This window comes from Notolepis coatsorum, assembly GCF_963971535.1.
Source record: "Notolepis coatsorum genome assembly, chromosome: 3".
In the NCBI taxonomy this organism is placed as follows: Eukaryota; Metazoa; Chordata; class Actinopteri; order Aulopiformes; family Paralepididae; genus Notolepis; species Notolepis coatsorum.
In genome coordinates this window covers 12,598,141-12,612,206 of record NC_140167.1, presented here as the reverse complement: position 1 = coordinate 12,612,206, position 14,066 = coordinate 12,598,141, and the positions used below count along the sequence as shown (strand labels likewise).

General features: G+C 46.9%; 1 protein-coding gene across 2 annotated transcripts in view; it reads right to left on the bottom strand.

Moving 5' to 3' along the window:
- The window catches only part of pcnx1 (pecanex 1), a 109,719-nt gene that overhangs the window by 63,045 nt on the left and 32,608 nt on the right, over nucleotides 1-14,066 (bottom strand). The window contains exons 7-10 of one of the 2 annotated variants that reach the window (XM_084309587.1): nucleotides 10,450-10,579; nucleotides 6,472-6,674; nucleotides 5,381-5,474; nucleotides 1,661-1,718 (exon numbers count right to left, since the gene is read on the bottom strand). In XM_084309587.1, the coding sequence (XP_084165713.1) occupies nucleotides 1,661-1,718; nucleotides 5,381-5,474; nucleotides 6,472-6,674; nucleotides 10,450-10,579 (485 nt within the window). The remainder of the gene's footprint in view (nucleotides 1-1,660; nucleotides 1,719-5,380; nucleotides 5,475-6,471; nucleotides 6,675-10,449; nucleotides 10,580-14,066) is intronic. The other variant, XM_084309588.1, reaches the window with a different exon arrangement.

The following is a 14,066-nucleotide window of genomic DNA, read 5'->3' as shown; positions in this document are numbered from 1 at the left end:
AACACCCCCACCAGAGAACACCCCCACCAGGATGTGTCCAAACAGAACACCCCCACCAGAGAACACCCCCACCAGAGAACACCCCCACCAGGATGTGTCCAAACAGAACACCCCCACCAGAGAACACCCCCACCAGAGAACACCCCCACCAGGATGTGTCCAAAGAGAACACCCCCACCAGAGAACACCCCCACCAGAGAACACCCCCACCAGGATGTGTCCAAAGAGAACACCCCCACCAGGATGTGTCCAAAGAGAACACCCCCACCAGGATGTGTCCAAAGAGAACACCCCCACCAGAGAACACCCCCACCAGAGAACACAGCTTTTTATGTTGAGATAATAATGGTGGGAATTGGTGAAATTTCACAAATATTGCAGGGTTTGGCTACATTTGCGCCAATTGTGATCGCAAGAGGGCAAAACCATTACGTAAAAACCAGTCGTACAGTAAAATCTCAATCAACTCTATTCATTATTCTCTATCTACGGTTACACCTGTGTTTACCCATCCATGACAAGTCAAAAGGTCTGCTGTGAAGAGGGTCTATAGACCTCTCAGGGTGAGGTCTGCTGTAAAGAGTCTATAGACCTCTCAGGGTGAGGTCTGCTGTAAAGAGTCTATAGACCTCTCACGGGTGAAGTCTGCTGTGAAAAGAGTCTATAGACCTCTCAGGGTGACGTATCTTCTAAAGGTCTGCTGTGAAAAGAGTCTATAGACCTCTCAGGGTGAAGTCTGCTGTGAAAAGAGTCTATAGACCTCTCAGGGTGAAGTCTGCTGTGAAAAGAGTCTATAGACCTCTCAGGGTGACGTATCTTCTAAAGGTCTGCTGTGAAAAGAGTCTATAGACCTCTCAGGGTGAAGTCTGCTGTGAAAAGAGTCTATAGACCTCTCAGGGTGAAGTCTGCTGTGAAAAGAGTATATAGACCTCTCACGGGTGATGTATCTTCTGGCTGCTCCTGAGGAACATTAATGGCCTATTAATAGACAGCTCCTAGCTTAGTCTGTGGTCCCTGCAGCTGTGGTCGCGTACACAAAGCCTTCTGATATACATGTCTCTCTCTGATAAGACAGGGGGGGGGGGGGATTTTAAGCGACAGTTAATAAAAATAAAGAATTGCTAGCCAAAACTAGCTTAGCGTCGCAGATCAGATCACCCGGTGTCTCGGCAACATCCGGGACTTTATGGTCGGCAGTTTGGCTTTTAAAAACTGAAACGTTCACAAAACATTAAATCCAACATTAAGTCAAACGCAATGTTCCCCATTAACCCCACAGGCAGTATCAAGGAAAGAATTACTCGTAAAACGGGAACGGAAAGGACTTCTGCTATATAGGCTGAAAAGAAATGCACCGGGGCTTATGATGTCATAATGACATGAACATGTGACCGGTCTATTGGCTGACACACTTCTAAACACAGCTTCACCGGCAGAGTGTAGTGTTGTCGCCGGGCAGATGAGGAACGAGGTCGCTTTTCTAAGTGCATCTCGTAGTAATTTTCCCGGGGAATTAAAACCGGTGTTAAGTCTGTTGTTGTAACACGGTTCGGTACCGGTGAAAACGGAGCCCGCTCGGCACACACACACACACACACACACACACACACACACACACACACACAGACACACACGACCCCCCGCACTGCTTTATACTCACCAGGTCATGGGGGTAGAAGCGCACTGAGGTAGAACTGGAGAGGTGGGAGTCAGTGTCCCTGAGAGGGGGAAGAGATGGAGGGTCAAGGGTTAACACCTGGAACACTACTGTACACTCTGCACTGGGGATGCACCCTACTACTACAGTATATACACTAGAGATGCACCCTACTACTACAGTATATACACTAGAGATGCTCCCTACTGCTATACACTAGGGATGCACCCTATTACTATATACACTAGAGATGCTCCCTACTACTACAGAGATGCACCCTACTACTACAGTATACACTAGGGATGCACCCTACTACTACAGTATATACACTAGAGATGCACCCTACTACTACAGTATATACACTAGAGATGCTCCCTACTGCTACAGTATACACTAGGGATGCACACTACTACTACAGTATATACACTAGAGATGCACCCTACTACTACAGTATATACACTAGAGATGCACCCTACTACTACAGTATATATGCACCCTACTACTACAGTATATACACTAGAGATGCACCCTACTACTACAGTATATACACTAGAGATGCACCCTACTACTACAGTATATATGCACCCTACTACTACAGTATATACACTAGAGATGCACCCTACTACTACAGTATATATGCACCCTACTACTACAGTATATACACTAGAGATGCACCCTACTACTACAGTATATACACTAGAGATGCACCCTACTACTACAGTATACACTAGGGATGCACCCTACTACTACAGTATACACTAGGGATGCACCCTACTACTACAGTATATACACTAGAGATGCTCCCTACTACTACAGTATATACACTAGAGATGCTCCCTACTACTACAGTATATACACTAGAGATGCACCCTACTACTACAGTATACACTAGGGATGCACCCTACTACTACAGTATACACTAGGGATGCACCCTACTACTACAGTATATACACTAGAGATGCACCCTACTACTACAGTATACACTAGGGATGCACCCTACTACTACAGTATACACTAGGGATGCACCCTACTACTACAGTATATACACTAGAGATGCACCCTACTACTACAGTATACACTAGGGATGCACCCTACTACTACAGTATACACTAGGGATGCACCCTACTACTACAGTATATACACTAGAGATGCACCCTACTACTACAGTATACACTAGGGATGCACCCTACTACTACAGTATACACTAGGGATGCACCCTACTACTACAGTATACAGTACACTAGAGATGCTCCCTACTACTACAGTATATACACTAGAGATGCACCCTACTACTACAGTATATACACTAGAGATGCACCCTACTACTACAGTATATACACTAGAGATGCACCCTACTACTACAGTATATACACTAGAGATGCACCCTACTACTACAGTATACACTAGGGATGCACCCTACTACTACAGTATATACACTAGAGATGCTCCCTACTGCTACAGTATATACACTAGAGATGCACCCTACTACTACAGTATATACACTAGAGATGCTCCCTACTACTACAGTATATACACTAGAGATGCTCCCTACTACTACAGTATATACACTAGAGATGCACCCTACTACTACAGTATATACACTAGAGATGCACCCTACTACTACAGTATATACACTAGAGATGCACCCTACTGCTACAGTATATACACTAGAGATGCACCCTACTACTACAGTATATACACTAGAGATGCTCCCTACTACTACAGTATATACACTAGAGATGCACCCTACTACTACAGTATATACACTAGAGATGCACCCTACTACTACAGTATATACACTAGAGATGCACCCTATTACTATATACACTAGAGATGCACCCTACTACTACAGTATACACTAGAGATGCACCCTACTACTACAGTATACACTAGAGATGCACCCTACTACTACAGTATACACTAGAGATGCACCCTATTACTACAGTATACACTAGAGATGCACCCTACTACTACAGTATATACACTAGAGATGCACCCTACTACTACAGTATACACTAGAGATGCTCCCTACTACTACAGTATACACTAGAGATACACCCTACTACTACAGTATAGACACTAGAAATGCACCCTACTACTACAGTATACACTAGAGATGCACCCTACTGCTACAGTATACACTAGAGATGCTCCCTACTACTACAGTATACACTAGAGATGCTCCCTACTGCTACAGTATACACTAGAGATGCTCCCTACTGCTACAGTATACACTAGAGATGCACCCTACTACTACAGTATATACTAGAGATGCTCCCTACTGCTATACACTAGGGATGCACCCTATTACTATATACACTAGGGGTGCACCCTACTACTACTACAGTATATACTAGAGATGCTCCCTACTGCTATACACTAGAGATGCACCCTATTACTATATACACTAGGGATGCTCCCTACTACTACAGTATACACTAGAGATGCACCCTATTACTATATACACTAGGGATGCTCCCTACTACTACAGTATATACACTAGAGATGCACCCTACTACTACAGTATACACTAGGGATGCACCCTACTACTACAGTATACACTAGGGATGCACCCTACTACTACAGTATATACACTAGAGATGCACCCTACTACTACAGTATACACTAGGGATGCTCCCTACTACTACAGTATACACTAGGGATGCACCCTACTACTACAGTATATACACTAGAGATGCACCCTACTACTACAGTATACACTAGGGATGCTCCCTACTACTACAGTATATACAGAACACCAATAGGATCCATCAGTTCTACAATATAGACTTTGACCGTTAAGTTTGGACGTCATAATTGGAATGACGTGAGACTTGAGACATGATCCATCTTCTACATGAGACATCTAACTAAAAATGCAGAAAATCTCATGGCAAAGGCAAAATCATGAGGCTGTTCTGAAAATGATTTTTTTTTTTTTTAAAGGAACACACCAACATTATGGGAAAGGCACTTCAGTACTAGAAAGCTATCCGGCTGCAAGCTAGCCTAGCTTAGCACAAATAAATGGAAGCGGATACAGACCAGCTAGCCTAAGCTGGTGGCCAAAAACACCGGTCTGGAGTTTTAAGCTAGGCTAGCTTGCATTCCGATAGATTTCTAGTGAACGCACAGGGGGGGGAAAACGGTATCTTATCGTCTTGTGACTCTGGAGAAGACAGTAAGAGCATTTCCCATAATGTCGGCGTGTTCCTTTAAGTGATCCTTTCTATACATTTCACACATCATCGTCGTCCGGCTCTGTACATGTTGATCGTTCACTGCAGCCGTGTCAAGCTGATGTGTTGCACATGATGGACCGCGTTGCCCCTCCCACCCCAACTTCCCCCTTTATGTATTTTTTATTAGGGATGTTCGATATTATCAGCCTACCGATATTATCGGCCGATATCGGCATTAAAATGTGCTATCGGAAAATATCGGTATCGGTTTTCAATTTCTTTTTCTATAACCTTTATTTACCCAGGCAAGCAAGTAAGAACTAATTCTGATTTTACTTATTGTCAAAAGTATGCATAATGTTGTGTTAATTCCACAACAAGAGATAAGTATGTAATGGGGGGGGGGGACCCTGCATATATCGGTATCGGAAATTAAGAGTTGGACAATATCGGTATAGGTAAAAAAGCCAATATCAAGCATCCCTATTTTTTATGTATTTTTTTAAAATACCTGCAAATGGCAACTTGATCTTGAACTCACCATATGTTATTCGAGGCTCGTCTGGTGGCCGGCTCGAAGTTGACCAGGGACATGTCGCAGCCGCCCGCCTCGTACAGGGAGGGCGTGAGCTTCCCTGTGGAATCACAAGCACAGAGAAACAGTCAAGCTCTCCGAAAAATCACAACAAGCACAGAGAAGACACAGTCAACCTCTATGATGAAACCACCACACACACAGACAGGCACAAGCGTCAAGCGTGCACACACACACACACACACACACACACACGTGGTCTCCTCGTACCGGCAGAAAGCTCTAGGCTGTGTTTTGATTGACAGTTATGATTACCTGTTAAGTGCGGTAATCCGCTTACCACCGGGGTTGAGAAAGAAGGGGGTGAATTTGCGTCAATTTAAATCACAAAGAAAGACTACATCTTCACACATGTTCATTGACATTCTAAGCGCTCGCTCGCTCGTTAGTGGTGCGTGTGTATGTGTGCGTGCGTGTGCGTGGACGCCATGGGCGATCCGCGACACACTGTTCCTCGGCATGGGGAGAATAATCACGCTATTATGTTGTCGTCACTGAATAGCAGCACATATTAAAAGCCAGCTTGTGTGTGTGTGTGTGTGTGTGTGTGTGTGTGTTGGCTATAGACACCACATCATGGGCATGGCTGAGTAAGAGCACAGGCAAACTTGTACACACACGGTTACGACCCGATTACGGCGTTTTTTCCGACGACCGTAGAGAGGACTGCGGGCGGGCCGTGACCGATTACGACACCGTCGCGGCTTATATATATATATATAGATATATAACCGCTGGCTGTCCGGCCGATTTTTCTCCAAGCAAAACAAAGCCACCGTAGCAATGCTCCGTCCCAGAGAGACGTACAGGAATAGTACAAGCAAAAAAAGGCCAGAAAACTGGAATCACAAGATGTCAAGAGATTCAACAAGTGTCACATGCGCTTGACTTCTCTACAGAAACTGCAATTCCAAGAGTTCCTCCCCATTCCCACACCGCCTGCCCCCCCCCCCCCCCCCCCCACCAATCCATCCCGCCCCCTGAACATGCTGCCTCTCTCTCTCTCTCTCTCTCTCTCTCGTTCCATTCCTTCCTACCGAAGTCGTCCTGCAGGTTGGTAGTACCACCAACGGTCGAGGCCTTGTCCTGAGAACCATCAAGGTGCGCACTTCCATTCCTGGCCAGCAGGGAGGCGCTTGCGCTCAGCACAGTCACCTGGGAGGGGGTTCTGGATGGTTGACTTTTCACCTGGGAAGTAGAAGGCTGCTGCGAGGAGGCCTGGCTGAGGGCCTCCTGAAGACTGTTTGGGGGGAGGGGGGAGGGGGGTGGGAGGGGGGGCAGCGGGAGAGGAAACGAGAAGAGGAGGGGGTTGGTATTCAACATGATCATCACAAGAAGAGAGAGGGAGGATAAGCCAGAGAGGTAATTTAACAATATGAGGGTTTTTTTGAGGTTTTTGTTTAGTAATAAACAGACCGAGACACAAACAAAAAAAACCGAGGAGAGTGAGGCGGCGGCGTAACCGGAGGAGGAGGAACACCGGAGAGCTAGTGCTGCGGAGAGAACAGGAGATCCTGAGAGAGGTGCGGGAACGCGATCTCAGGGGTTACAAGTGAAAAGGGTCTCCTCTACACGCCGACACACACGGAGAACACAAAGGGGAGGCGAACTCGTATTTCAGGAGGCGGCGCGATCGTTCACACGGGGGGGGGGGGGGGCGACGAGTGACACGGCGAAGCCTCGGGAAGGACTAGGGGAGGACTAGGGGAGGACTCGTCGGGGGCGAGGCAAAACAAAAGAGTTGGTGGAGAAGGTTGTGAAATAATCGGGAGGGAGGGGTGTGTGAGGTGATGCGACAGGTTTGGCAGGAGGAGGAGGAGGAGGAGGAAGATGAGGGGGGTTGATTAGTGGAAAAGGAGCAGTTTTGCATTTTGAAAGCTCATTGACCCCTGGGCCCTGGCCGATGACGGCAGACTTTCTACTTGCTAATGTTTTTTTCAAGGCTCAGCATTTGGAGATGTGACCTTGCTGGGAGGATGCGCAGACACAGGGGCTGGCTAGAGGTGGATAGCTGGGAGGATGGGCAGACAGACACCAGGGGCTGGCTAGAGGTGGATAGCTGGGAGGATGCGCAGACAGACATAGGGGCTGGCTAGAGGTGGATAGCTGGGAGGATGCGCAGACACAGGGGCTGGCTAGAGGTGGATAGCTGGGAGGATGCGCAGACAGACACAGGGGCTGGCTAGAGGTGGATAGCTGGGAGGATGCGCAGACACAGGGGCTGGCTAGAGGTGGATAGCTGGGAGGATGGGCAGACAGACACCAGGGGCTGGCTAGAGGTGGATAGCTGGGAGGATGCGCAGACACAGGGGCTGGCTAGAGGTGGATAGCTGGGAGGATGCGCAGACAGACACAGGGGCTGGCTAGAGGTGGATAGCTGGGAGGATGCGCAGACACAGGGGCTGGCTAGAGGTGGATAGCTGGGAGGATGCGCAGACACCAGGGGCTGGCTAGAGGTGGATAGCTGGGAGGATGTGCAGACACCAGGGGCTGGCTAGAGGTGGATAGCTGGGAGGATGCGCAGACACAGGGGCTGGCTAGAGGTGGATAGCTGGGAGGATGCGCAGACACCAGGGGCTGGCTAGAGGTGGATAGCTGGGAGGATGCGCAGACACCAGGGGCTGGCTAGAGGTGGATAGCTGAGAGGATGTGCAGACAGACACAGGGGCTGGCTAGAGGTGGATAGCTGGGAGGATGCGCAGACAGACACAGGGCTAGAGGTGGATAGCTAGGAGGATGCGCAGACAGACACAGGGCTAGAGGTGGATAGCTGGGAGGATGCGCAGACACCAGGGGCTGGCTAGAGGTAGATAGCTGGGAGGATGCGCAGACACAGGGCTGGCTAGAGGTGGATAGCTGGGAGGATGCGCAGACACAGGGGCTGGCTAGAGGTGGATAGCTGGGAGGATGCGCAGACACAGGGGCTGGCTAGAGGTGGATAGCTGGGAGGATGCGCAGACACACAGGGGCTGGCTAGAGGAGGATAGCTGGGAGGATGCGCAGACAGACACAGGGGCTGGCTAGAGGTGGATAGCTGGGAGGATGCGCAGACACAGGGGCTGGCTAGAGGTGGAAAGCTGGGAGGATGCGCAGACACCAGGGGCTGGCTAGAGGTGGATAGCTGGGAGGATGCGCAGACACCAGGGGCTGGCTAGAGGTGGATAGCTGGGAGGATGCGCAGACAGACACCAGGGGCTGGCTAGAGGTGGATAGCTGGGAGGATGCGCAGACACCAGGGGCTGGCTAGAGGTGGATAGCTGGGAGGATGCGCAGACACAGGGGCTGGCTAGAGGTGGATAGCTGTTGTTTTAGAAAGCAGGGAGGGGGACCTCATTCCTGATGGGAATCTAAAGTACTTCCCAATGTGCTCAATCATGGTGGAACATAAAATTCCTCCCAAGAATTTCACACTCGTCACTGTGCCTTTGTTCACTTTTTTTACAGGATCGTGGCACATCTCATCTCCTTTGGCGTTACAATGCCAAGGCAAAGGTTAGGTCTCCAAAGGTAGAGGTATAGTAGACGAGTGGATGAGAACAGAAAAAGATGTCATATGAAAATAATTTAATAAAGTACTAGATTCCTCTATAAAGTGTTAGCCAAAATGTCACTGTGACCTTCCGTGCCGATGAAAGATTTATGGTCTAAAACGCCGGCTGGGGTCTTAATAAACACTTAACAGCCATCTGGGGCGTCTTGATATTAAAAACAACAAAACTCACATCTTGGGGGGGGGGGGTCTGATCTAAGCTTTCCATTTTCCCGATGATCAATATCACGGACGTCGTTCCCCCCCAGAGAGGGACGGGGGAGGAAGGCAGAGTAACGCGATACAGCGGGACGCCGGTCTGGGTTATTGAACACACCATGCACATTTCTGAAAGGCAACGGTATGCAAGAAGCCATAACATCAGCCCTCCCAGCTCTCTCCCTCTCTATGGTGAGGACTATCGTCTTATCCATGCTCCAAATGGGAGGAAAATAAAACAAAACGGGTTAGAAGAGGAGAAGAAGAAGTGAGAACCGAAAAAAAGCCCCCAAAGAAAAGACCAAACTTAACCCTTTCACTGCGACGATACACAGAAGGTTAACCCTTTCACTGCCACACACACGACAGCCGGTTAACCCTTTTCACTGCCACACACGACAGAAGGTTAATAACCCTTTACCATGACACAACCGACGGTCGCCGTAAAGGGGTAAAGTAGTAAAGGGTAGTAGTATAAAGGGTTAACCTTCTGTCGTCGTGTGTCAGTGAAAGGGTTAAAAAGATAAGAGGAAAGGAACCCCCCCCCCCTGCATGCAGAACGGAGACGACAAGACGCGCATGCTGTTGTTGCCGGCGGAGAGCTCATGCTATCATTTCCCAGCATTCAAAGTAGACTAAGGAAGGACGCGTGGTGGCGGTGGTGGTGATGTGAGAATTCATTAGGAGTTTAGGAATGCGTGAATATTTCCCCTAACGGAGTTGCACTTCCGCGTTCGGTTTGCGCGATCCGATTGGCCACTGACGTTTCTGGTCATGTGACATGTGCGCCCAATCGTGTGACGCCTGTTTCTATCACCGGTTAAGCTTAGGCACTCTTTCGAAGTTGGTTAAGGTTAGAGTTTGTCTTAGAGCAGGGCGATAGAAGAACACCAGCCCTGATTCCAAACTCTAACCTTAACCAACTTCGAAAGAGTCGCCTAAGCTTAACCAGTGATAAACTAGGCGTTAGTTAGGTAGTTTGCAGGCTGTTCGAGGCGCGGAAATAGGCGCAGAAACAGGCTTCACGCGATTGGCGCACATGTCACATGACCAGAAACGTCAGTGGCCAATCAGATTGCGCAAAAACCGAACGCGGAAGTGCAACTCCATTAGGGAAAATATTCACGCGTTTAGGATGGGAGAGGAGGAGGAGGAGGAGGAGGAGGTGGTGGTGTTGGGAACATAACTGCATGATATAATACGACACCAGCGAGAGAGAGAGAGGAGGCGCCTCCTGGTGGTTGTTTTCATGCACAGCAGCATTTACCTGAGCGGGGATCCGATGAGGGAGGCGGGGGGCGTGGGGTTACTCCCCGCGTTGTGCCTCCGCCGCACCGCCTGCCGACGGAACGTGCTACGCTCACGCCGAAACGTGACCGTCTCCTCGCTGCCCGGCGCTGTCGTGGCGAAACACATGAGTGGCGCACAGTCAACAATGGGCTGCCCCTCGACTTCTCTTTTTTAAGTTTTATTGTTTTTTTTTTGTGAGAGAGAGAGAGAGAGAGAGAGAGAGACGTGATGCTTGACAGAACATCCACATGAGGAGGCAACACTTTCTAGAGACAACATGGCAAGGAGGGTTATAGGGAAGCAGCAGCTGGACACCCCAAACGGGGGGGGGGGGGGGGTCCGGGGTCATCAAAGAGAAGCAGGCTATTCTCGGTCCCCCCCCCCCCCCCCCCCCCGCCCCCCAACACCACAGTCAGGACAAATTAACCCGCCCAATTTTCCGGCTTCGACTATAAAACACACTTCTTCAATCAATATCTGAATTGAATTTAAAAAATACTATACTATATATGTACTATACTACTACCTACTGTGCTAATATGTCTACTACTACCTACCTACTGTGCTAATATGCCTATACTACTACCTACCTACTATGCTAATATGTCTATACCACTATCTACTATACTAATACAATGTCTATACTACTACGCTAATATGTCTATACAACTACCTACTATGTCTATACTACTACAGTACCTACTGTGCTAATATGTCTATACCACTACCAGTACCTACTATGCCAATATGTCTATACTACTATCTACTGTGCTAGTAATATATCTATACTACTATCTACTGTGCTAGTAATGTCTATACTACTATCTACTGTGCTAGTAATATGTCTATATACTACTATCTACTGTGCTAGTAATGTCTATACTACTATCTACTGTGCTAGTAATATGTCTATACTACTATCTACTGTGCTAGTAATATGTCTATACTACTATCTACTGTGCTAGTAATATGTCTATACTACCATCTACTATGTTAATATGCCTATACTACTATCTACTGTGACAATATGTCTATACTGCCTACTATGCTAATATGCCTATACTACCACCTACTGTATACACTACTACCTACTATGCTAATATATCTTAAGACTGTAGCACTAAAGTTTGACACCGTTTGACAAACAATCTTACTCAACCTTCCTGCTGACAGAACTTGTACGTCGCCTTGGATAAAAGAGTCAGCTAAATGACATGTAAATGAAAATGGCTGCCTTGTTCATTTCAATAGCAGTTGGCTGCGGCAAAGCCCCTCCGTTAGTGCAGCAGCCGGCGGTGGAGAGGGTGCGTTAGTGTTTTCATCACAGGTTACCGACAGCAGCATTCATACGAAACATGATACAAATAGAATCTGGCCTAGATATGGCTCTAGGCGTGTGTGTGTATGTGTGTGTATAGAGGGGGGGGGGGGGGGGGGTTGTTTACAAACCTAATCCTTACCGTAACGTCACCGGAGACCTCACATTTTAAACTTTAAAAAAGGGGCACTTCACCGGAAAAAAACAACGTTGATTTATTTGACACATAATCTCACACAATATCCCAAAGGCTCCAAAGAGTTTTGCACACGACAATCATTTAGTTTTTTACAGCGATTGAGAGTTAACGAGTTCGAATGTCTCCCGAATCTAGGGCTGTCTTAAATACTTTGAAGCTTCGTTCGATGGGCATGGGATTCGAATATGTAAATAAAATTTGATTATGTAAAGAAAAAAAAATTATATGATTTAAAAAATAATAATAATAATAATTTGCTAAATCAACTCTGCCTCTCTTTGTTAATTACAACAAGCAATGCTGTTTGTTATTTAAGATGAGGTCGGACTCAGCACTGACAGATTTGTGTTCATTGTGCTGCTTTTATAAAGCCTCAAATGACGGCTTACAATATTCCATGAAAGCAAAGTGTTTCGTTTGTCTAAGATTTAAAAATGTTTAAACTTTACAGCACTGACAAAGTGGAACAAAGTGCTGTACAAGTCCCACAACATAAATAAAAGTAAAAAAAATGTAAAAAAAAATATGTATACCTTTTTATTTTATTTCGAAGCTTCGAATGAAAATAGAATCTCGGCCCCGAAGCTTCGAATTCCAAAAAAAAACATCGAAGGTCAGCCCTACCCGAATCCGTGTGTTAATTACAGCTCAATGAAATGATGTAGCTAAAAGAATAGATACGGATTGCAACAGGTGTCGCCAGGGACACTGTATCCTTCCTTGTGTTGTGTTAATCACAGCTCAATGAAAGGATAAGGTAGCAGTCCCTATAAGACAAGGTATTTCATCTACACTGTTTCATTGAGCTGTGATTAACACAACGCAAGGATTCCGTGTCCTCCGATGACATCGCGGGAGGGGATATTCAAGCTCGTTAGTACCTCTCGATAACTGTCTAAACCACCGGTTCTCAAACTACGGGTCTCGACCCAAAGTGGGGTCGCGGGTAGCGCATGGCAAAAAAAATAAAAATACAGCCGTGTGTATTTGCCATGTCTCGCCGACACACAGTATTCCGATACACATCTCACTACATCCTCCTCCGCATGTATAATCGCGGGAGGGGGGGGTCTGGTATTTTGTGTGTAACCTGGACTCGCAATGGATAGGTTTGTTGTCAGAAGTGGTGCCGGTTGGCCGCAATGAAATGGGCTCTGCGCATAACCAGCTGCTATACCACACCGACTGAAGTGAGGTGGCTATCTCGAGGCGGAGTATTAAATCGCCTTTTTTAACTCCGAGAAGAAGCGCAGATTTTCCTTGCAGACAAAAACAACACATTGGCAGAGAAATGTGCTGATAATGAGCTGGAAACTCCATTAGTGGCACTCCAGGATAATCAGTGGAGATGTTGGGGTATTTTTAATCTGCTTGATGGATTTTTGTAGGAACAGAATGTTGCAAAAAATTATTTAAAGCCCACCATCTGTAGCCACTAGAAGGGCTTATTGAACAATTTCGGAGAGAGAGCGCGGACAATTTGGACAACTGGATCAAAGATCCGTTCATTACGCATGACGCAGCAGGCTCCCACTGTCTGAGCAGGAAGCCTCAATGATCTTTCGTGTGACGAGCTACTGAAAGTCAAGTTCACTGGACTGGACAGGCCCTCGCAAAGTTCTGGATATCAGTCCGAAACGAGTACCCAGTGTTGTGTAACGCTTCGCATCAACATACCTCTGTGAGGCCGGGTTTTCAGAGTAGAAGCGGATCTCCGCTAAAGTGCATGTGAACGCTTTTTCTTTTCATGTTCTGGCAACATATCTTGGCTAAATATGCCTTGTTTTATAAATGTATACAGAAACAATTATGTTGCTTTTGTTGATAATATTCATTAATTTCATTGATAAACAGTGCTGTAATTTCATTTTCTAATAAATATGCATGATCAAGTTCAACAACGTGTGCTTTTATTTTGTTATTCCTTATTTCCGCGTTGAAATTACGCGATACATTAAGTACTACTAAGTAAACTAAAATCAATGCGTGCTAAGCGGTTTAGAGCCTTGGGACGTGTGCGAGAGTATACAAATGAACAGCCGAAGTGAACAGCTCATGTATTGTCGCAGTGAAAGGG